Genomic DNA, 23,946 nt, shown 5'->3' on the forward strand with positions numbered 1-23,946 from the left:
ATCAAATGGGTCATTTTACTAGTTATGATATTCAGCGTAGTGTCTGCGTTCTTGTACCTTAATAAGTCAGGCCAGTTGATACCCCTCATCTCTTTCCTCATCCCATTGTAATTTCCCTTGTAATATTTGCACCTTGGCCTGGCCTTATCTTGAACTAGGTAACAGTTAAATCTGAATGACAACACTGTATGGTGACTGGTGCCAACTGGGGCAAGGTGTTCCAGTTTGGCCACCATACCCTCCTCGTTTGTTATGATGAGGTCAAGTGGCTTGGGTGTTTGCTCCCCTCTGTAATGTGTCGGGTCTCTCACATATTGGAACAGAAAATTATCTCTCAGAGTTTCTACAAAAAGAGTAGCAGGATTATTCAAGTCATTCGGGGTGGTCTCGTTTCTCCGGTCGATGTCGCCATAGTTAAAGTCCCCCATGATAAGGAGGTGGCTTGGGTTGAGCATCGCCGCATTGTTTATTAAGGTTCTTAAGTTCCTTTGATTTAGTGGGCCACAGTTTGGGGATCTGTAGATACACCCAACGATAAGTAAGTCCCCTCCCTTTAATTTAATTTTACACCACTTGGACTCTTCAAAAACATCCTCTCCCTGTACCCTCGCCTGGCTGGCTCTAAGGTCTTGCCTAGCGTTGTACAAGAACAGGAGAATCGACCCAGAGGAATGTGAGTTCAGTATTGCTGGATATGACTCATTTACGAACCTAACTCAAGAATCCTGCATGAGGGGTGTGGTTATCTACGCTAGGCAAGACCTTAGAGCCAGCCAGGCGAGGGTACAGGGAGAGGATGTTTTTGAAGAGTCCAAGTGGTGTAAAATTAAATTAAAGGGAGGGGACTTACTTATCGTTGGGTGTATCTACAGATTCCCAAACTGTGGCCCACTAAATCAAAGGAACTTAAGAACCTTAATAAACAACGCGGCGATGCTCAACCCTAGCCACCTCCTTATCATGGGGGACTTTAACTATGGCGACATCGACTGGAGAAACGAGTCCACCCCTAATAACTTGAATAACCCTGCTACTCTTTTTGTAGAAACTCTGAGAGATAATTTTCTGTTCCAACATGTTAGAGACCCGACACATTATAGAGGGGAGCAAACACCCAAGCCTTTTGACCTCATCATAACAAACGAGGAGGGTATGGTGGCCAAACTGGAACACCTTGCCCCAGTTGGCACCAGTCACCATATAGTGTTGTCATTCAGATTTAACTGTTACTTACTTCAGGATAAGGCCAGGCCAAGGTGCAAATATTACAAGGGCATTTAAGATGGGATGAGGGAAGAGATGAGGGGTATCAACTGGCCTGACTTATTAAGGTACAAGAACTCAGACACTACGCTGAATATCATAACGAGTAAAATGACCCATTTGATCGATAAATATATACCCAAGACCAAACCCAGTGCTCCTAGGAATACGAGGGGATCCCTACACACGAACCATGCGGCGGTCAACAAAATTAAGAAGAAAACCCAGAAATTCAAGACGTAGGTTGGGTCAAACGATGAGCAAGACAGGAGGATGTATGCAAGAGCCAGAAACCAAGCAAAGATAGAGTGTAGGAGGGCTGAAAAGGAGTTCCAGAGGCTGGTTGCAAGCGAGGTCAAGTCAAACCCAATGGCGTTTTATCGCTATGCAAAGTCGAAATTGAAAACGCGAGTTGGAGTATCAGATCTGAGGCTGGTGGATGGTAGTTACGCAGATTCTGACCAGGATAAAGCTGAGGCATTGAACAGCTTCTTTTCCTCGGTGTTCACAGGAGAAAATGCAACTAAACTTCCTGCGTTTGAGGACAGACGGTTCGACACAGCACTGACCCACAATGTGTTCACAGAAGCGGGTATTAGAAATAAACTGTCCAGGTTAAAGGTCCATAAGAGTCCCAGACCTGACATGGTGCATCCTAGAGTGCTAAGAGAGTTGTGAAACGAGCTTGCAGAGCCCCTGAAGATCCTGTTTTGTAAATGCCTGGATGAACAAATGGTCCCCAGTGAATGGAAAGTGGCTTATGTGAGTCCTATCTTCAAGAAGGGCGATCGTCACTCCCCGAACAACTATAGACCGGTGAGCCTGACCAGCATAATATGTAAAGTATTTGAGAGCATTATCAGAGATGCCGCAATGGAACATCTAATACGAAACAACCTTGTAAAAGATTGCCAACACGGTTTTATGCCGGGGCGCTCCTGCTTAACACAATTGCTCAAGGTATTGGATATTGGCACCCATATTCTGGAACGGGGTGGTAATATCGACAATATTTACCTAGATTTTGCCAAGGCTTTCGACAGTGTACCCCACGAAAGGCTGAAAATCAAACTGGAAGGGTACGGAATTCGGGGAAATGTCCTAGCGTGGATAAAAGACTTTCTACATGACCGCAAGCAGTGTGCGGTGACTAATGGCACGAAATCGTCATCTGTACCTGTCACAAGTGGGGTACCACAGGGCAGTGTATTGGGCCCGCTGTTGTTTGGTTGTTTCATAAATGACATGACATGCCTGACAAATGTTTGCCGATGACGCCAAGTTATTTCGGGAAATTAAGAACCAAGCGGACCGTGAAGAACTGCAGAAGGACCTCTGTGGGCTCCAGGAATGGTCGAAGAAATGGCTGCTGAGATTCAAAGTCACGAAGTGTAATAGGATGCACCTGGGGCGTACCAACGGTAAGGAGGCGTATCATATGTCCCAACGGGATGAAGAAAATGTACTAGTTGAGACTGTGTGTGAGAAGGACCTAGGTGTGTATGTTGACAATGAGCTGAAGTTCTCGGGCCATTGTGAGAAGAAGGTAAATCAGGCAAATAAATTATTGGGTCTTATAAGAAGGTCGTTCAGATATCTAGACGGTCCGTCCCTCGTAACGATCTTCAGGAGTGAAGTGCTTCCCCATCTGGAGTACTGTCACCCCACCTGGTCCCCGAGATATGCTAGGGACTGTCAGTTGGTTGAAAATGTTCAAAGGAGGGCCACCAGACTGGTGCCTGCACTTCGGCACCTCAGCTACCCTGAGAGATTGGAGCGCCTGAACTTGCCTAGCTTATACTACAGACGGGCAAGGGGGGACCTAGTTGAGGTGTATAAGCATCTCAGGGGGCACTACTCAGTTGAGTGTCCTTACTTGGAGCTGGCGGACGCTCGCCCCACAAGGGGTCACAGCTCAAGATTGAAGAAGCCACAAGTTTAGAAAACTGCGAGGGCAAACTTTTTCGGAGTGAGGGTTGTAAACTCTTGGAACAATATACCATAGAGTGTTGTGCCGGCACCGAGTGTGAGCTCTTTCAAGACAAGACTTGACCAACACTGGAGCGGGTTCAGGTACATTCAGGAGCCGGTGCATGCCCAGTATGTGCCAACAGTGCGTGACAGAGACGTGACCGATCGCCCGGGCGGCTAACAAGCCAATCAGTGGCGAAGAGGATAAAAGTTTAAAAGTTAATTAAAGATGGCGGAAAAGACAGATGACAAAAGAGGCAAAACCGTATGTCTGGTTCTAATGACGCCAAACATATAATTTTAATGCAAATAATTGGGTTTGCTTGGTAGGAGGTTCGATGAATGCCCTTATTAACACGCCCCTGGCTATTATACTCTTTTTGTTGATTGGTAATTGGTTTCAATTCGTATTGGCAGCTGGCAATCGAGTTTGTTCACAGTTGGCGACTCTGCTGGTATCACAAGTCAGCGTGTATGAATTTCAATTTCGACATAACTTGCCAGATGAGTGTGAAAACAAACAGCAAATCTTGGCAAAAGGAGCTTATATGCTTTAAAGGCAGCAGCAGCAGCAGCTGAGGAAAAACCTTCCAGACATTATTATTTTGTTCCTATCAGAGAGGCTCTTGGAAACGCTTCCTTCACGAGCATAAAAAATATTTTACGCCTTCAGAAGGTGATGTCGTTGCTAAGCGCTCTTCTGGAAGGTTCATTCAGATTATGCTAAAAAATAACTAGTGGGTACTGGGGGGTGCATTGTTGGCATCACAAATGAGCCACGGCCCTACAAATGTAGCTCCTTTTGTTTCACTGGTGCTCTGGTATTGTACAAAAGCATTCCAGATGTTTATTATTTTGTCAGATGTTGAAGAGAGGAATGAGAGCAAACCAGACCGCAAGAAATAAGACACGGCTGATGACGAGACGATCAAGATGAATTTGATCAGGTTCAATGTTTTTGAAGGTACGACAACTGCAACTCGGGTGAACATCGCAACCAAAGATGTGGTTACAGATAGTATCCGGGAATCTTTACTGAACGCAAGAGTGCAAAGGCTGTTTCAAATAGCAACATTTGTGGATGAAATGCTGAGTATGACGATAGACGGATCAATGAAGGTTTAAGTTCCAAGATCCAATGAAGAAAAACAAATCAGAAATATTCAAAGCATTGCACAAATCTGCCAAAGTAGTTGACAAACGAAAGAATGTGGCCAAGATAGATTGTCATGTTATGCAGTCCATTTGGGGCATATGAAGCAGGAAGACTAGTGGATCTGAGCAATGTTTTGAAAGATAATCTTAGCCCGTGCCACTGTCGTTGACAGAGATAGACGGTGCTGATGAACAAAAAAAAATCAAAAAGGAGAAAGACCTTCAGTTTGACAGTATTTGTGTAGCTGGTCTCCCAGTAAATCCTCTGATATATACAGTTCTGTACACATTCGGTGACCTCGCTGACAAATTCATTAAGTGCTTGGCATTTGACAACAGGATGTGAAACCATATTCTCTAGCCCACCTGGGTCGGTTGTGGAGGTTAGTATAGTGTCCTTTCTGGACAGGGGCCCACTCTAACTATCACGAGGCAACACACGCACGAACACACACAGTCATAGTACGGCTGTATAGATGACATTATGTATAAATATTGCATATGGCATTTTATACTCTGTTTTATCTTCATTATATATGAACAAGAAGAAAAATTACCATAGGTTGCAGTTACGAAAGTATGAATGGAAATAAACACTTCCAAACCACCCAGTGAGTCCACACAACGTTTACAGCGCTTGTGTGTGTGTGCCAGACCAAGATGTTTCCACCACACCCCACCATTCGGGTAACTATATGAAAAATCGTGTTTAATTTAACTACATATTTCAAAAACCTTAAATTACAAAACAATCTTGATGCTCTAAGTGCATATCTGTGTTAAATAACGAGTAACTGATCCACATTATTTTGGTAAATAAAGAAATGAAAAGCAAGCACTTAGCCATAAGGATATAGTTACAAGGAAGAAGGGAAATAAGGATGAACCATGGTTCTGATGGAAACAATGTGCTCTGGGACGATGCTCACAATGACGAATGGGAGAAACCTCTTTATGAAACATCTTACACTTAAGGATGAAGCTGAATGTTACAGAACACACACACACACACACACACACACACAGTGCAACTTTGTGTGATGCGTTGTCTGACTTGGGGTGGCTTTGAGCGAACCATACACTTGATATTACAATTTATATATCCTTCCTGTCCATGATTTACAACAATAACTGTAGGTAAAAAAGTTACAATGTTATACTAATAACACTGTCATGTATTGATAATATGACTAGTTACTAAGATACAGAGCACGATGAACATAACATGATAATGATAGTAAAGCCTGGAAGGGTTCATATCATAACTTGTGTGTTCGTGCGTATGTTGCCCCGTGAGAGTTACCGTGGGCCTCCATGTGCCCAGGTGGGATGGTCAAAGTATTACACTATAAGTGTGTCAAATGAGGAGTGACTGATCCACATGTAATTTAAGGTTTTTGAAATATGTAGTTAAATTAAACAAGATTTTTCATATAGTTACCCGAATGGTGGGGTGTGGTGGAAACATCTTGGTCTGGCACACACACACAAGCGCTGTAAACGTTGTGTGGACTCACTGGGTGGTTTGGAAGTGTTTATTTCCATTCATACTTTCGTAACTGCAACCTATGGTAATTTTTCTTCGTGTTCATATATAATGAAGATAATGCAGAGCATAAAATGCCATATACAATATTTATACATAATGTCATCTATACAGCCGTACTATGACTGTGTGTGTTCGTGCGTGTGTTGCCTCCTGATAGTTAGAGTGGGCCCCCGTCCAGAAAGGACACTGTACTAACCTCCACAACCGACCCAGGTGGGCTAGTGGGCTAGAGAATATGGTTTCCGAGTGTACATATGTAAGAACATAAGAAAATAAGGAGTCTGAAATAGGCCGGTTGGCCTGTGCATGGCAGCTCCTATCGAGAGTTACTACCACTCTCTATCATCCATGAATCTATCTAGCCTCCTTTTAAAACTTTCCAGCATTCCAGCACTTACTACAAAGTTGCTAAGCTTGTTCCACTCGTCCACCACCCTATTTGTGAACCAGTTCCTTCCTATCTCCCTCCTAAACCTAAACTTATCCAACTTAAATCCGTTGCTCCGAGTCCTATCCTGCTCGGATATTATACGAACTTTATCTATATCCCCTTTATTGATTCCTTTCACCCACTTAAATACTTCTATCATATCTCCCCCACACTCTTCGTCTTTCTAGGGAATGCAAGTTTAGTTTCTTTAACCTATCTTGATATGGAAGGTTTCTAAGTCCCGGAATCATTTTCGTCATTCTTCACTGCACCGACTCCAGTGAATTGATATCCATTCTATAATAGGGGCACCAGAACTGAACCGCATAATCGAGGTGCAGCCTGACTAGCACAAGATATAGTTGCAATAAGACCTCTGCACTCTTATTACTTACACTTCTAGATATAAAACCCAATACTCTGTTTGCCTTATTTCGAAAATTAACGCACTGTTTTCTAGGCCGTAGGTCCGGGCTTACAAGTACCCCTAAGTCTCTTTCACAAGTCTACTTCTCTAGGTTGATGTTGTTAAGGCTGTATAGTACATTGACAGTATTTGTTCGTCCAATATTAAGTACGCTGCACTTGCTGGTGTTGAATTTCATTTGCCATTTTTCAGACCACCCCTGCAGTTTATTTAAATCCTCCTGTAGTGCATTTGCATCCTGCCCTGAATTAATCTGCCGCCCTATTTTGGTGTCATCCGCAAACTTGCTTATGTCACTGCTGATCCCAGTATCTAGATCATTTAAGTAGATTATGAACAAGAGAGGGCCTAGTACTGACCCCTGGGGAACCCCACTGGTTACACAGCCCCACTCAGATTTAACACCATCTACGCTGACCCTCTGCGTTCTATTGGTGAGCCATGATTTTATCCAATTTAAGACTTCCCCTCGATACCATGAGCCTTAACTTTTCTCAGAAGCCTCTGATGCAGTACTCTGTCAAATGCTTTGCTAAAGTCTAAGTAATTAACATCGTAATTTTCGTCATTATCTACTACCTCGAAGACTCTCCTAAAAAACGTTAGCAGATTTGTTAGACAAGATTTTCCCTTTGTAAACCCATGTTGAGAGTCGTTGATTAATTTGCTTTTCTCTAAATGCGATCGGATGCTATCTGCTATAATTGATTAAAAAAATTTCCCCACTACTGTCGTCAAACTGATCGGCCGGTAATTTGACGCTCCTACTATCACCTGAGATCCCTAGCCCGAGAATTGCTGTTCGACACCACAACCGCATCCAGCCCATACGTGCACGAACTGATCACTATAAGAACAGCTCAGTCCCAACCATTGTAAAAGTTATCAATAACTTGTAATAAGCCAGTGTATTCACTCCCAGTAAATACTACTTATTGTACTGTCACTATGTTGAAATGCCCTGTAGTCTGAGCTTTTCCCCATCTAGTTATTATATATCTTATTTATATCGCTTATGTTATTTGTATATTATTTGTAATTCGAAACCCATTCCCCAATTATGTAACTGTATATTTTCAGCCTTCTGGCTGCCAAGCTCTTTCAATAAACCGTTAATTATTATTATTATTATTATTGATGCTCTGTCTCCCTTTTTGAATATGGGTACTACATTTGCCTGTTTCCCACAAGTCTGGCACAACTCCCGTGTCTAATGATTTTGTAAATAAATTTACGAGGGGTCCGCTAATCTGTTCCCTACACTCTTTCAAGACTCGAGGGAAAATTTCATCCTGCCCTGGGGATTTTGTCTTTAGTTTATTTATCCTCTTAAGAACATCCTCTTTTCTGATAGTGATATTCTTTAATTTCTCTTCTTCTTTTCCCCTAAATATCAGTTCCACCTCTGGAATTTCTTTCTCGAATTTCTTCTGTGAAAACTGATAAGAAGTAGCTGTTCAATGCTTTGCTTATTTCTTCAAAGCCATTGATCACTTCCCCCCTCCCTGACTTTAAAGGCCCAACTTTGTCCTTGACCTTTGTCCTATATACCTGGGAAAATCCCTTGGGATTCGCCTTGGATTCTCTTGCTATTCTGATTTCATAGTCTCTCTTTGCTTTCCTTACATTTTTCTTAACATTCCTAGATAGTTCATTATACCTATTTCTGAGCTGCTCCTCCCCTCCCTTTAATTTCTTATAAATTCCTTTCTCTATTCCTATGTCATGTTTAAGTTTTCTGGTCATCCACCTTGGCTCATTCTTATTTGACCTAATCTTTCTGTATGGTATATTTTGTTCTTTTGCTTCATGTAGTATACTAGTGAATATATTATAGTCATGATCAATTGTTGTGTCATCTGTGACCTCACCCCTTCCTACTGGGGACTGACCTGACTGTTCCCAGGTGACCTTACCTAGATACCTTCTTAACCCCTGATAATCCGCCAACCGAAAGTTTGGGACTCTGACCATATTGTCATTGTTTTTCGTTTCCCAATTTATGGTGAACCTGATTTCTCTGTGATCACTGTTACCTAGTTCTTCCCCTACTGTGATATCTCTGATTATATTTTCTTTATTTGTTAATACTAGGTCTAATATATTTTCACCTCTAGTAGGTTCTGTAATTAGTTGTTTCAAAAAATTGTCCTGTACTGCATCTAGGAAGTCTTCAGATTCATAGTCACCTACAATGTTGTCCCAGTCAATATTTCTGAAGTTGAAATCCCCCATAATGCACAGATTGTTATATTTTGCTGCCCTACTCATTTCCCTACTCATGGGCTGAGCTGCTTCTTTCCCTAGACTTGGGGGCCTGTAAATCACTCCCATAATTAGTTTTCCTCTTCCTTCCGTGATTTCTACCCATACAGACTCGGTTCTTATTTCACCCTTTATTGAATTACTAATGCAACATTTTAATGTATCCTTGACGAAGAGTGCGACCCCTCCCCCCTTCCTACCTTCCCTGTCCTTGTGAAAAAGGTTGTACCCTTCTATGTGGTACTCTCATAAAAAAAATTTGCTCTCCAGATTTATCCAAGTTTCGGTGATTGCTATGACGTCTACATTCTTGGTACATACAACCGCTCTCAGCAAGTCTATTTTATTTCTAACGCTCCTACTGTTTGCATAGTATACATTTAAACCTACCCTTCCCTGGTCCTGTTTTACCCCTTGTCCTGAGTAACCAATTTTACTTCCTAGGACCTGCTTGTTTTTTTACTCCCCCTTTCCCCGACCTCTCTCTACTGGCGAAACCCCCCCCCCCCTTTGGAGTGACAATTTCACATTCCAGGGATGCAGACAACGTCTTTACCCCCGCACGAGACAAGTGTACTCCGTCACGACTGTACAGTGTACAGGTAGTCGTTGCCATAGAATCGTTGCCAGTTATCAATGAATGCCCAACCATTGTTTGCACATTGTTTTTCCAGTCGGCAATTTATAGCAATTGCCCTGGACAGCCATTCACGACCAACCCCTCTTCTAGCAAGACACCACATACTATCGGGATCCCTCCCCTATCTCTAATCTTCCCCAGCGCCTCCCTATACCTCTTGAAAAGTTCCTCACTCCTAACCTTTCCTATGTCGTTTCCTCCCACACTAAGACACACTACTGGATTGGTACCCTCCCCTGACAAAACCCTATCTATCCTCTCGGCTACATGCCCTATCCCAGCCCCAGGAAAACACACCCTAGTCTTACGTTTCCTATCTCTTGCACAAAAAGTCCTATCTAAGAACTCACCTGGCTGTCCCCAACTACCACGACCTTACCACTGGGCAGGGTTTGTACAACTGCCCTTTCCTCTCCTTGCACCACACCGTCCTGCCTCTTCTCTTCCTCGTCCTTCCTCTTCTCTTCCCCGCCAGCTTCCTCCAACACCTGGTAGGGGTTACTGCACTCCACACCCTGGTCAGCTTTCCTGAGTCTCACCCTAGTCCCCTTGGAGACAACCACTCTCCATGCCTGCTCCTCCTTCGCAGGTGTCCTGCTAGGCAGGACACCTACCTGAAGGAGTTCAGTCCTGAGGGCTTCGTTTTCCCCCTTTAAAGCGTCAATCTCACTCCTCAACTGCTCCAGCTGACTTAATAGAGTGGCCAGGAGGTCGTCCTTCCTCACACTCCACTCCTCTTCCCCCAAAACACAATGATCCAAGGCGGCCATTTTCTTTGGTCACTAACGCGAGCATTTAGGGGCACGTCCTTCCCCAAGCTAGGTCAGGTAGCAACTACCACCACATCGATGTCATCTTTGATCGATACACGCCTCATTCAATTAAAGGTGCTTCACGGGAACGACACACTGCAACCTGCCATCCAATAAAAATAACCATCGAGGGACACCACATGTCTCTCTCAAAGAACTGGAAAATCTTCCTGGCCGTTTCAGAAAACAAGTAGGATTTGGTACGTTTCCTCTCACAAATCGTCAAGAAAGATAACTCGCACGCTGAAGTGGTTATGGTAGGAGGGCTTGACGATGAAACAAGTAAAATCAACAAACTTCTCAAATGACGTGACATTGCTGAAAGCAGCACTTGAAGAAGCAGAGCTGAGAATTGTGCTGCATTTGGTACACAGTTTCTGTGAGATAGTAGTCGTATCAGTTATGGACACTCATGATTTCCTAGGTAAGAAGCTAGGATCTGTGGATGATGGCTGAAGTATCAAAGGAGCGGAAATTCAGTCTTGCCCAATAGATAATATTAATCAACCATTTCGAAATATCTTATGAATGTTTTTGTACGGTCTTAATTCCTGATTTCTGCATCTTATTATTATTATTTTTTACACCGAAAATTCCATTTCCAACTATATAATTGCATTTGTAGCATCAATAGAAGATGAGACATGTCTCATCTCTATTGGAAGCCATCTTGTCCGCCACTCTGAATAACGAGATTTTGGATGAAAATTCAGCTTGGCAACAGCTATTTTTGTAATCAATCTGTTACATGTTTGAAACATGACTTCCAGCTTTCTTTGCACTTTTTGCACCCAGAATAAAATTCCAGATTCATGTAATAAACTGTACTAGTAGATATAATTAACGTACAATTTGTGGATTAAAATCTGTTGTTTATATGACAGGTGGTGTCAGGAATTTTGGAATAGTGGTTTATGCAAATAAATTATTAGGGGTAGCACTGCAAACCCTGTGGTAATATGCGAAGTATAAATAAGAGGCCTTACTTCACTGCAGTTAAAAAATCGCCTCTGTTACATTATCAAAACTACAAATTATTTATATTTGCTTTCTAATAATTATAAGGGAGTAATATATGGACTAATTCAATGGCATACCCTGGTATAAACAAATAACAAAGGAACTATAATATATTTAAACCGTGTTAATGGACGACAGATTTTCTCGAATGCCATCTTAATAATAAGTATATGCTATATTCTGTGGATCCTTTCATACCACCTAATGACCAAAACAATATCCCAACTAAATTAACCCTGCATCTTAGCAGCGGTGACAATATAAAGTCAGGTTTAGATCGCCTAAAAAAGTGGTTCTTAACCTTTTTACTACCACGCTCCCTCTAGGAATTGGTTCTTCCCTCCACGCCCCCTCTAGGAATTGGTTCTTCCCTCCACGCCCCCTCTAGGAATTGGTTCTTCCCTCCACGCCCCCTCTAGGAATTGGTCCTTCCCTCCACGCCCCCCTTGCATCTATGAATAAAATTCCCTCCCAGATTTTAAAGAAAAATGAAAAATAAAGTGTTTTTAGTCTTTTTATTGAGTATAAATTAGTGAGATACTTGACACGGCTTCTTAGCTACTAGATCTTGAATGCGTGGTTGAATGCCAGAGAGTGCACAACGTAAATCCCCTTCAACGTTCAGCCTGTTTCTGTACTTGGTCTTGACAGCAACGAGCGTGGAAAATGCAGCTTCACAAAGATACGTGGATCCGAACATGATCAATAACAAACATATGATCGTAAAGTTCGAAAACACTACAAGTGACTACAATCATACATGATCATAAACACTATCATATCATTAACAAACATCACATGATCATAAACACCACATGATTATTAACAAACATCAATGATCACAACATGATCATAAGCACCACTACATGATCATAAACACCACCACATAATTATTAAGTAAATATTAACAAACACCACAACATTATAGTAAACACATCATGATCATAAACACATGATTATTAAGAAACAAATCAATATCATCATAAATACAACTTTACCATAACCACCTGTTACCACCACATGATTTTAAGCACCACCAACTTCTGATAAAATACAAACGGAATTCAAAACTTGCGAATAACAAACAGAGCAACACATGCGGGTTCACAATTCACCAATAAACTTATGGCTGCTTACTATTTTTAGGTAAATATAACAACTGGGATAAAACATACCTCAACAGCCTTAACTGAATAAATGTGAGAGAAGAGGAATTATTGCCACGGACGTGTGCAGAAGACTGGGAGAGAAAGGGGCTCACCAGTCACCAACGAGCAGTATACAGGTCCAGGACGAGTTAACCCCCCCCCTCCGCCCCCCCCCCCATGGATTTTGAGGGATATGGAGGGGGGTCAATAAGGTCAGAAAATGGTAAGCCCTAAGTCAAAAAAGTAGCCTATAGAAAACTAAAGTTATAAGGCGATACTTTTGCATTTTTTCATAAACTTCTCAGTATTAGCCCACGCTCTTATTAAGAGAATAAAAACTATAATTATAATTAGAGAAATTCCTACTCTTTCCCTAGGGCTTGCGTCCCCCCTGGAAATTACTGACGCCCCCCTAGGGGAGCGCGCCCCCCAGGTTAAGAACCACTGGCCTAAAATCTTACTCGGAAAATAGAACAAAATATATTCAGTAGATGATCTTAGCTTTTTACGATGAAACATTCTGGAAACTGCTTTGGGGCTGGAGATATCTATGCTATAATAACTTTTAGGTTTGATGGATTTTCATTTTCCTAATAAGTCTTGATATACACACAATACATAAACTTAAATAGAAATAATATCGGCTGTTAAAAGTTACTAGAATATATAATATCTAATGGGTAGGAAGGGAGCTGGTACCAGGGCCGGATTCAGGAGTGGGCAAAGTGGGCAGCTGCCCAGGGGCCTCCACAATCTGGGGGCCTCCACATATCAGGGATGGTCGACTTGAAATCACATGAATGACTCCAGTCATGTCTCACTTTTGTGTGTGTGTGTGTGTTTTGGGAATTTGTATACTATCAATAAATATACAGTTAATTAAAAATTTCTCAATGTTCTAATTTCCTCAATATAACTGCATATGGCTTCAAAATTCTCCAAAGAAGTGTTCAAATTTCAAAATTTTCCCGGGGGGCTTACAACGCCCCCCGGAACTCCCAGGTGTTTAGGCTCGCTTCACTCACCACCTCACCTTCTTGGGTAGTTATAATGAGGGGGGCCTCGACAAAGAGGCCGCCCATGGGCCTCCACTGGTCTAAATCCGGCACTGGCTGGTACATCTTTCCTCCTCGAAAGTTTGTGATGGTCTCTGGCGTAGTGGTGACAGGTCTCCTGGGTCAAATTTCCCTGATTCACCCCCCCCCCGTCCCCCACCCCCCAAAAATACGTTTTTGTCACGAAATTTTTATATTTGCTTATATACAGGGTAAGCCAAAGGTCACTATGCACCTACCATAGACAATGAATATATTCATAGTCTGTGTAAATTAACACAAATACATTTCCCATACTTAAGTTATAACTAATGTTGGAAATGGCATCCACGAGCCTAAAGACACGCATCTACAGTACATGTCTTATCTTGTTTGCAAAGATACGCGACAATTCAACCGGAGAGATGTTCCTGATGAAATTTGCGATGTCTTCCTTCAGTTCAGGGAGAATGTGAGAATTGTCTTTGTAAACTATGCCTTTCATTGTTCCCCACAGTTAATAATCAGGAGATGTAAGATCTGGCTACCGTGGTGACTAAATGCCCCTTGAAATCATTCTGTCCCCGAACACATCACGCAGTAGTTTCATGGAGATACGAGCTGTGTGCTGTAGCACCGTCCTGTCGGAAGTAGCTGCGGGTAATTTCGTCCTCATTTAAATATACAGTACAATGAAGGGACAAAGGCGTTACCCTGCAATCTGGCGTCCTTCTAGGCACTGTCACGTGCCTTGGGCGTTTATTGAAAGGCGTTTTCGATGCACAGATTAGCTAACGCTAAAGCTATTCTGTATGAGCAGACGCTGCTTTTTTGACTTGTATGCATGACACATTCACCGGGAAAAGCTAACACCTCGATCAGGCGGTAGCTTTGTGCAGCGCTCAAGCGGTTCAAATAGCTAACAACCAATCAGCGATTTCTCCCACTGAAAATAAGCGGATCATGGCCGCTTATGGAGAATATTTTGATTAATATTGAAGAGTTGAGAGCATGTAAGGCAATAAAAAACTGTGATATAATAATAAAAATAATCCTATATATGGTAGTATATTGGATAGGACCTAAAACAAAGCGTATGGCGTGAAAAAAATTAAAAGAATTGCGCCTAGTTGAAACTAATTTTGGCTCCGCCCATTTCTAACCTGCCCCCGAAAATAAGCTTCTTTCTTACTTTGTTAACTGTCCGAATTACTAGGAACGTAAGATTATGACCAATTTAATAATCTAATACTATTGTAAATAAATATTTACATTTATATTTACATTTAACTCTTAATTTTTTACGACAGGTGGTGGGGTGAGGCGAGCGAGCACACTCCGGAGATCCGTCTGGCTATGCACCAACACATTGAGCGTTGTCGTCAACGCCATCAGCACACGGCCAGCAGCAACAACAAAAAGGTGACACCCATTATCTACCTCTACATAAGTCAACACGTTAGTGCTTTTTGCTCAATATAAGCATAATTACAACATTAACTCTGGGAAGCATAGAAATACTTCACAATATCCTTGTACTCAGCTAATAAGTGTTCTTCATTTGCTTAGATCTGGTGAAATGTTTTTAAATCAATGTTCATTTATTTTAATATGCTCTGAGTGAATATGGCTCTATTCCTAGTACGGGAAACAGAAATTATCAAGTGAGATTACTGTAGATGCTTCAAAAACAATAACGGCCAAGCATATGATACTACATCATCGTTTGTTTACCATATTGCATTGTGGGGGAAGTCCGGGTGTCGGAAAAAGTTAAACAAATGCAACCCCATAAAAATACGCTAGGTAAAAAGACGAGGTCCTACTAAATATCTTCACCACTGACACTTTTAATTTTTGAATCTTAAGATACACTTTTCAATATAAATATTAATCGAGAGTAATCTATGCATAATTCAATGGAAGGCCTTGGTACAGTTGCGGAAATGTGTTCTTACACCCCCTGTGGTAACCCGTGTCTCCAAACGGTACCATCGTAATAGAAGTATCACGACTTATAGATTAATGCGTATTGGTCATTTAACGACGGACGTGATTGGTACATACATACCTACATAAATCACACGTGACAGGGGTGAAAAGGGTCAGTGGAAGGACAAAAGGTGGATAGAAGTGATTAATTAGTAGGAGTAGAAATAGGTGCTGTAGCTTAACACAGCATGCCTGATTGTTAGTGATATTGATATATTGATATTAAAACAGTTTATTTAGTCAGAAAAATACCGATACAGAGTTAATAAATAATAATAACAATATTGACATGGCTGAGCCTGTTGAGAGCCTGAGGTCTCTAAATGGCACCTGATAATTATACAGTATACTGTACATTTATCTAAAGGAAGTATTATGTAACATTTAGTTTCATATGGAATAGTACACGTGGCATGGTGCTAGCAAGAACATATCAGAATATTACAGCGGTTATCACTTCGTTATTTATTAATTTTATTATTATTTTTTTTACATTTATATTATAAGTATATCCATATTTTACAGTGGAGTTGATAAACAGTAATAAGATAAGGGAGGGAAGCAATACAACATGGGTTGTATTAAGGTAAACAAGAGGAGAGATACTGTCAGTATCATATCTTGTCGGCAAATATATAATTATTTCAATGGTAATTTTTATCTCTACATGACAATTTTGATATAACGGTTTTGGTGGTACAATAAATGTAGGAATATAAAGTAGGTATTATAAAAATATTAATACTTAAACAATAGATATTTTTTAAGACATGATTTAAAGGAAGGGAGCGTAGTCTTTGTTTCGATGTGTGGGGGTAAGTTGTTCCACACCTTCACACCATGATATATTATGGAGGTCTGGGACTGAGTGGGGTGGGGGTGGGGGGGGTAGTAGCTCTGGGTGTCTTAAGTTGTATCTCTGATTATTCCTGAACTGGAAATAATTATTTTCAATCAGTTTAACAAATTGTTCCCTTGTATGATCAGTTTTTTCAACTAGGTTATTGTCTGCACAACGCTGTAGCTTTAAGTAATACTACTTACCCAGAGAGAACAAAACCCCAAGCGAAACATAATAATGATACTGTAGGGTTTCGTGATGTTATGTTGTCTAGCACTCAGGATGGGATTGATGGAAACTCTATGGTGGTGGTTTTCTTATATAAAATATATTATATGAAAGACAGTCTGGTGCTGGAGATGCCGTGTGGCGAGAAGCTTGCTCAGAAGACACGTTCAGTGAGTAGCTTGCTTGAGGAGGTATCTGTGCAGGAGCTTCGTTAGAGGAGATGTTGCGTGTTCAGGAACGTAGGGTACAATGAATCTCAATGGAGAGACTGCGAGCTTATATACTCAGCAGCCGGAAGTAAACCGATGGAAACTCGCCGGTTTCTTGACTCCTTTGCTAGGGAAGACGTAGCAGGTGGCGACCCCCCCCGTGTTGCTACGATACTGTCGCATTGGAATGCGGATGTAGTTGTAGGGGAGAGATCCACTACAATACTTCCCCTCCCCTCCGGGCGCTGCAGGAGACTTGTCAGCAGGGTTGTATCTCACATGTGAGACATAACGGGCAGGGGTGTGGACGACTCGGCCGCTACGGGTGACGACTCCGTCCAGTGAAACAGAACCTGTGGGAGAATCAGGGGGAGAAGGAGGGCTGTGGATTAGAGACGGTTGTGCAGGCAATGGTTGTTGTGCTTCAATCGCGGCTGGGGCAGTGTCCTCAGGGGCACTGGCTGGGTTGACTGGATCAGGGGCGACGTCAGGAGGAGGGTCCATGACAGGAGCAGGTTCTATGACAGCAGCAGGGTTCACGACAGGAGGGTCAATGATAGGAGTAGGTTCTACTACGGCAGCAGGGTCCAGGACAGGAGCTGGGGGTACCTGAGAGTGAAAAGAGGGTGCCCAGAAATGTCGTGGGCTGGGTGTTGCTGCCGGTGGCAACTGCGGGTAGACTGGTGCAGGTGTAGTTTGTTGGTGGTGCTGCTGGGTCGGGGGCTTAACGGGTAAGGTGGCCGGTTTGACTCGGTCTATGCTGACGATGTCGTGTCTGCCATTTCGGATAATCGTCAGGAACTTCGCTAAACGGGTAACAACCTGGAAGGGTCCATTGTAGGGGCGTTGTAGTGGGTTGCTGTAAGCATCATGCCTAACGAAAACATACTCGGCTGTGAGTAGCACAGGAGGGATATGTTCAGGGCGCCAAGGAGGCTGGCGTGGAGCAGTAGCTCTGAATGCAGATACTGCTTGGCGTAGCCTTTGGAGTAAGTCGTGACGAACGGCAGGAGTGGCTTGGTGGGGGTCAGGAGGGAGTGAGAAATCCCCGGGTAGGCGATGGGGCTCGCCTAGAGTGAGATCTGCTGGGCTACAGTCCATATCCTCCTTGTGTGAAACACGGATGCCGAGGAGCACTAAGGGTAGCACATCCGCCCAGCTGTAAGGGTCGTGCTGTGCCTTGAGTGCATCCTTCAGCTGCCGGTGAAACCGCTCTACGATGCCGTTGGATTGAGGGTGGTATGCGGTGGTGCGTTGCCTAGTCGTGCCGAGGAACTGTATGAGGCTGTGCCAAAGTTGTGACTCAAACTGGGCTCCTCGGTCGGTGATGACGGTAGCCGGGGGGCCGAAGCGAGAAACCCAACCGGACATGAAGGCGCAGACGGCAGACTTTGCTGAAGCATTGGGCATGGGGATGGCTTCTGTCCACCTGGTGAAACGGTCGATGCAGGTGAAGATGTAGGTGTTACCGCAGGATGATGGAAGAGGTCCCACTATATCGAGGTGCACTACTTGAAAACGTCCTTTGGGTATAGGGAAGGTTTCTAAAGGGGCCCGTGTGTGACGATGTATTTTGGAGCACTGGGCATCCCATTTCTTAGTATCGGTCTTGATGCCGGGCCAGACGACGCATTGCATGAGGAGGTGCTGGGAGGCCCGCACACCCGGGTGGCTGAGACCATGGATGCTGTCGAAAACAGCGCGGCGGTGGACGTGAGGCACGACCGGTCTAGGCTGCCCACAGGATATGTCACAACATAATTTGATGTTCGTGCCGGGGATTGGGAGTTTTTGGAGTGTGAGGCCTGAGGGAGATGTCTTGTATGCTGCCAGGTCTTCGTCATTTTCTTCAGCCGCGGCGAGTTGCTCGTAATCGATGGGTGAGGATGAGGGGAGAATGTTGGATATTCAACGAGAGAGGGCGTCTGCGATCTCGTTGTGGCTGCCTTTAATGTGTTCGACGTCGCTGGAGAACTCCGAGATATACGCCAAGTGGCGCAGGACACGAGGTGTATGTGACTGGGAGGCTGAAGTAAAGGCGTGGACGAGGGGCTTGTGATCAGTGAAGATGGTGAACTGACGGGCCTCGAGGAATTGCTGGAAATGCTTGACAGCCAGGAATATGGCCAGGAGTTCTCGATCAAAGGCGCTGTACTTGAGGTGTGGTGGTTGAAGTCGTTGTGAGAAGAATGCAACGGGCATGAGAACTCCTTTGATCTCCTGCTGTAAGATGGCGCCCATTGCAGTAGAAGAAGCGTCTGTTGTGAGAGTGGTCCGGGCGTTAGGTGCTGGGTAGGCTAGGAGGGTAAGGCGTGTGATGTGCTGTTTGATAGCGGTGAATGCCGTAACAGCCTCTTGAGTCCACACGAGAGGCATGTGAGACTTCTTTTGGAGTCCCCTGAGAAGGTTGTAGAGGGGAACTAGGACGGTGGCAGCGTTGGTAATGAAGCGATGGTAGTAGTTGACTAAACCAAGGAATTCTCGGAGTTTCTTCGCCGTTTCAGGTTTGGGGAACTCCCTGATGACAGTTATCTTCTGTGGTAGGAGTTGGATGCCACTAGGCGAGACTCTGTTGTTCTGCAGGCGTTGTTCTGCAGGCGTTGGAGGATGAGTTGTAGGTGGTGATGATGCTCGACAGACGTCGAAGATGCGACGAGGATGTCGTCTATGTAGACCAGGGGTTCTCAACCAGGGGGGAATTTCTCCCCTCAGGTTTTCAGGGGGAACTGATACTAATATGGAAAAAATAAAGGATTTTCAGTATTATATGCATATTATTTGGAATGCACTTTTTGAGGCAGACAATCTTGGAAAGGAGGGGGGAATGACATTCTGACATATGGTGAAAGGGGTGCATGGGGCAAACAAGGTTGAGAACCACTGATGTAGACTGTGACAAAATTGAGGTCGCGAAGCATATGGTCCATGTACCTCTGGAAAGTCTGTGCCTCATTGCGTAGGCCAAAACTCATGAAAGTAGGTATACTCGAAGAGTCCGAATGGAGTGGTGATGGCTGTCTTCTGGGTATCTGCAGGTGCTACAGGGATCTGGTGGAAGGTACGCTCCAAGTCGATCTTCGAGAAGATTGTCTTGCCATGAAGTTTGTGGTGGAAGTCCTGCACATGCGGAATAGGGTACCTGTCAGGTTTGGTGACGAGGTTCAGGGATCTGTAGTCGCCACACACCCTCCAGTCGCCGGATGATGGCTTAAGAACCATGTGAAGAGGCGATGCCCAGGGACTCTTTGAAGGACGAATGATGCCGTCTTGCAGTAGTCTGTTGAATTCCGCCTTGGCTGCGTTCAGAAACTCAGGGCGCAGGCGGCGGGGGCATGAGAAGACTGGAGGTCCTTTGGTCTCGATGTGGTGGAAAATTCCCGACGTAGGTGGTGGGGGTGAGACTCGTGGTGAGAAAAGTTTCTTGAACTTTTCGAGCAGGGGGGAGAACTCGTTGGACGGCGAGAGACAGGTGATAATGTTGGCGGTTACGGCATGTGTACCCCGGATTGTGTGTGCTGAAGGCTCATGGAGGAGGCAGAGGTGGCTTGGGTCGATGACGAACTTGTGGAAGGTGAGGAAGTCGAAGCCAAGGATGGGTTGAGAGACGTCTGCCACCACGAACGACCAGCACAGAGACCTGGGAAGACCGAGGTCTAAGGCGAGGGTGCGTGCGCCGTATGAGGCGATGGGGGTACCGTTGGCGGCGAACAAGTCGTAAGAGGGTTGCCTTGACGTGTCTTGTTTTGAGGGAGGGATGATACTGACCGATGAACCTGTGTCGACGAGGAATTTCGTGCAGGAGGTGCGGTCGGTGACGTGTAGTAGTGAGACGCCTGAAGGGACGGGGGCTGAGGCGTCTACCAACCTCCATTGTTGCCGTTTCCCGTGTAGGTGCAGTGGGGTTTACAGCGTTGAACATTGGAGCCGAAACGCCGGTGATACCAGCAGAGGGTATATTCGTTGTGCTGGGGGCTGGCGGCGGTTTCCGGGGCAGGAAGGGCGCGTCGGGGATTGTAGGGCGCGGTGCGTGGGTTAGGAACAGGCCCAGCAGCAGGCATGGAGGAGCAGAACTGTTCAATGGTGTTCATACTGCGGCTCAAGGTTTGCAACAGGTCCCTGATGTCTTGTGAGGTATTGCTCGGCTGAGGGGTGTTGACCCGGCTTACAAGTTCGGAGGTAAATACTGGTGTGGTCGTTGGGTTGTCCGCGGCCGCCAGGCACGCAGCCGTGCATTCGTTGAATATTCTATCTGCCGCAGTTGCGTAAAGTTCAGGTGTCGTCGAGTAATCTACTGCGGACAGGGTGATACGTACTTGTGTGGGGAGCTTTTGTGCGTGAAGGTGGCGCAGGATAGGTTCGGGAAGTCTGTCTGCGTGCCGGGAGTTCAGCCTACACATCTCCTCCCAGAGAAATCCCGGAGTTGAGTTTCCAAGGGAGATTGAAGATAGGTTCTGCAGGAGACTGGGGCGGGTCAGTCGGTAATGCGTTTTTAAGGCGTCCCGCAGGGTGGCGAATTTGTTGTTCTCTGGAGGGTTGGAAGTAGTCTGTGATACATGCGTGGCGACTTCCGTGGGCAAGGAGGAGAGCAGGGCACCGTACTTTTGCTCGTCAGTAGCTTGTGAGCCGATGAGGATTGCTTCCACATGATCTAACCAGTCCTCGATGTTGTGGTTGAAAGTCGGTAGAGAGATCCGTTCCTCCTCCATCCTGTGTGAGTGCGTTTTTCCGGGGGTCACCAATTGTAGGGTTTCGTGATGTTATGTTGTCTAGCACTCAGGATGGGATTGATGGAAACTCTATGGTGGTGGTTTTCTTATATAAAATATATTATATGAAAGACAGTCTGGTGCTGGAGATGCCGTGTGGCGAGAAGCTTGCTCAGAAGACACGTTCAGTGAGTAGCGTGCTTGAGGAGGTATCTGTGCAGTAGCTTCGTTAGAGATGTTGCGTGTTCAGGAACGTAGGGTACAATGAATCTCAATGGAGAGACTGCGAGCTTATATACGCAGCAGCCGGAAGTAAACCCGTGGGAACTCGCCGGTTTCTTGACTCCGTTGCTAGGGAAGACGTAGCAGGTGGCGACCCCCCCCTCGCTCCTTGTTGCTAGGATACTGTCGCATTGGAATGCGGATGTAGTTGTAGGGGAGAGATTCACTATAATACTACGAACTCTCAAGGCATACAGCCTTCAAAGAGGACATAGTAGAACTAGGTCAATCAAGTGATGGTACACGAATACCAGAAGTTAGTTAATAAGATTGGGATCAGCGAGTCATGGGGTTAAGAAGATGTGTCGCAGGGAGAATTTTATTTATCAGGGTATCACCCACCATTCAGAAAAGACAGGGTTGCAAGAAATAGTGGTGTACTTGTATGTCAAGGAACACCTGACAGGCTAAATGAAATGGGATCATCCGAGTCTATTTGGTGTGATTTGATAGCACATTAGAAAAGCATGCTGACATAACTGTGTGCTATAGGGCTGACTCTGCGTAGGAGGGTAATGTGGCAAATCTTCACAGAGTCATCCAGGCAGCATCCAGAGAACAAGCTCTCATCCTGGGAGATTTTAATCAAGAGACGATAGACTGGGTGAATCTTACCAAGCAAGCTATCGTACCCACGATGGAAGAAAACATTCTGGGTTTAGTCTTGATGACTGAGGAACCAATGGTGGTCGAGGCCCACAGCGGGGGAAAACTAACTCCGACCAGCGACTACTACATACTAAGATGGAAAAAAATCGTTGAAAGTCGGGAGGAAGCAGTTGAGGAGGATGATAGACAGCAGGCGTCCTAAATGATTAATTTGTATCAAGGTTCACACAAGAGACGATAGATAACATACCAGTACCTAAGAGAATGTATACCTCAAGGTGGAAAATGAATTAAGTAAAATAGCAATTGCAGACAATATTGTCAAAAAGAAAATAGCTAGCTTGAAAGAATTCTTGATACTGTCGGGCCGTAGAGTGAGCCGGTCATTCCACCCTTACCAACATACTCAGTGTGGAATTAGTCCAGTCCAGATGCGTTTTAACCCAAAACAAATTAGTACACAACCAATATTACTTTTTTATTGCAAGCAAAGGAAGCCCTCTTGTATGTGTTGGAAAAATTCTACAATAATCTTTTGACTGAAAAAATGGTTATGGCTAAAATTACATTAAAAAAAAGAATTATCACACACTTAGGTCACTAATGTAAGGTTTTATACATTATTTTCAGCAAACCTATAAGGACATTTAATGGAATCTTCAAAAATGTGGTGATTTTTTTTATTATTTTGATGTTTTTACTAGTACTGTACATGTACTTTTACTATCATATCATTAAGTGTCTTTGAGTTTGATTGTTGCAAAGAATGATCTAGATGACGACCCAGAAGACTGTGAGGCTCTACAAATAAACTCATTTTACACAGTACCAGTACTGGAAAGAGTGAGAATGTTCCTCAAGTAGTTACACCTGAGAAAAGAACCTGAAGACGGTAATAAGAAAGGTGAAGACACATTTGAAAAAGCCATGAAGCTGCTGGAAAGACTTATGACCGGTGAGATAGTTACCGAATCTGTGATTTCATCAGATAAGATAAAGAATGTAAGAGAAATGCTCGACAATGAGTTTGAGATACTGAGAAAGAGAAGAACGCAAAACTTTGGCTACAATACCTAGAAATGCTGGACATCATGTAGAAGTTTATTAATGCCGAGAGAAATGGTGACTGGATGTTGCATTTACAGTCACTGGTAGAGATGTTACCACATTTTGCTGCCGCGGGACATAATTCCTACACAAAATCAGCTCACATCTACTTGGGAAAGAAGTTGGAACTACCTGAAACTAATCCAACTGTGTATGAACACTTCATACAAGGATACCTTGTAATATAGAAGAGTGACAGATACTGGGTTGGTTTTGTCATCTGACTTAATCATAGAGCAGATGTTGAGGAGCATCAAA

General features: G+C 44.0%; 1 protein-coding gene across 1 annotated transcript in view; it reads left to right on the forward strand.

Moving 5' to 3' along the window:
- The window catches only part of LOC121867077 (dynein axonemal assembly factor 11-like), a 157,634-nt gene that overhangs the window by 15,715 nt on the left and 117,973 nt on the right, over window positions 1-23,946 (forward strand). Inside the window, exon 4 of the mRNA XM_042366833.1 lies at window positions 15,025-15,136. Within this exon, the coding sequence (XP_042222767.1) occupies window positions 15,025-15,136 (112 nt within the window). The remainder of the gene's footprint in view (window positions 1-15,024; window positions 15,137-23,946) is intronic.

The sequence above is a fragment of the Homarus americanus genome, unplaced genomic scaffold (genome assembly GCF_018991925.1).
Source record: "Homarus americanus isolate GMGI-L3 unplaced genomic scaffold, GMGI_Hamer_2.0 scaffold6317, whole genome shotgun sequence".
In the NCBI taxonomy this organism is placed as follows: domain Eukaryota; kingdom Metazoa; phylum Arthropoda; class Malacostraca; order Decapoda; family Nephropidae; genus Homarus; species Homarus americanus.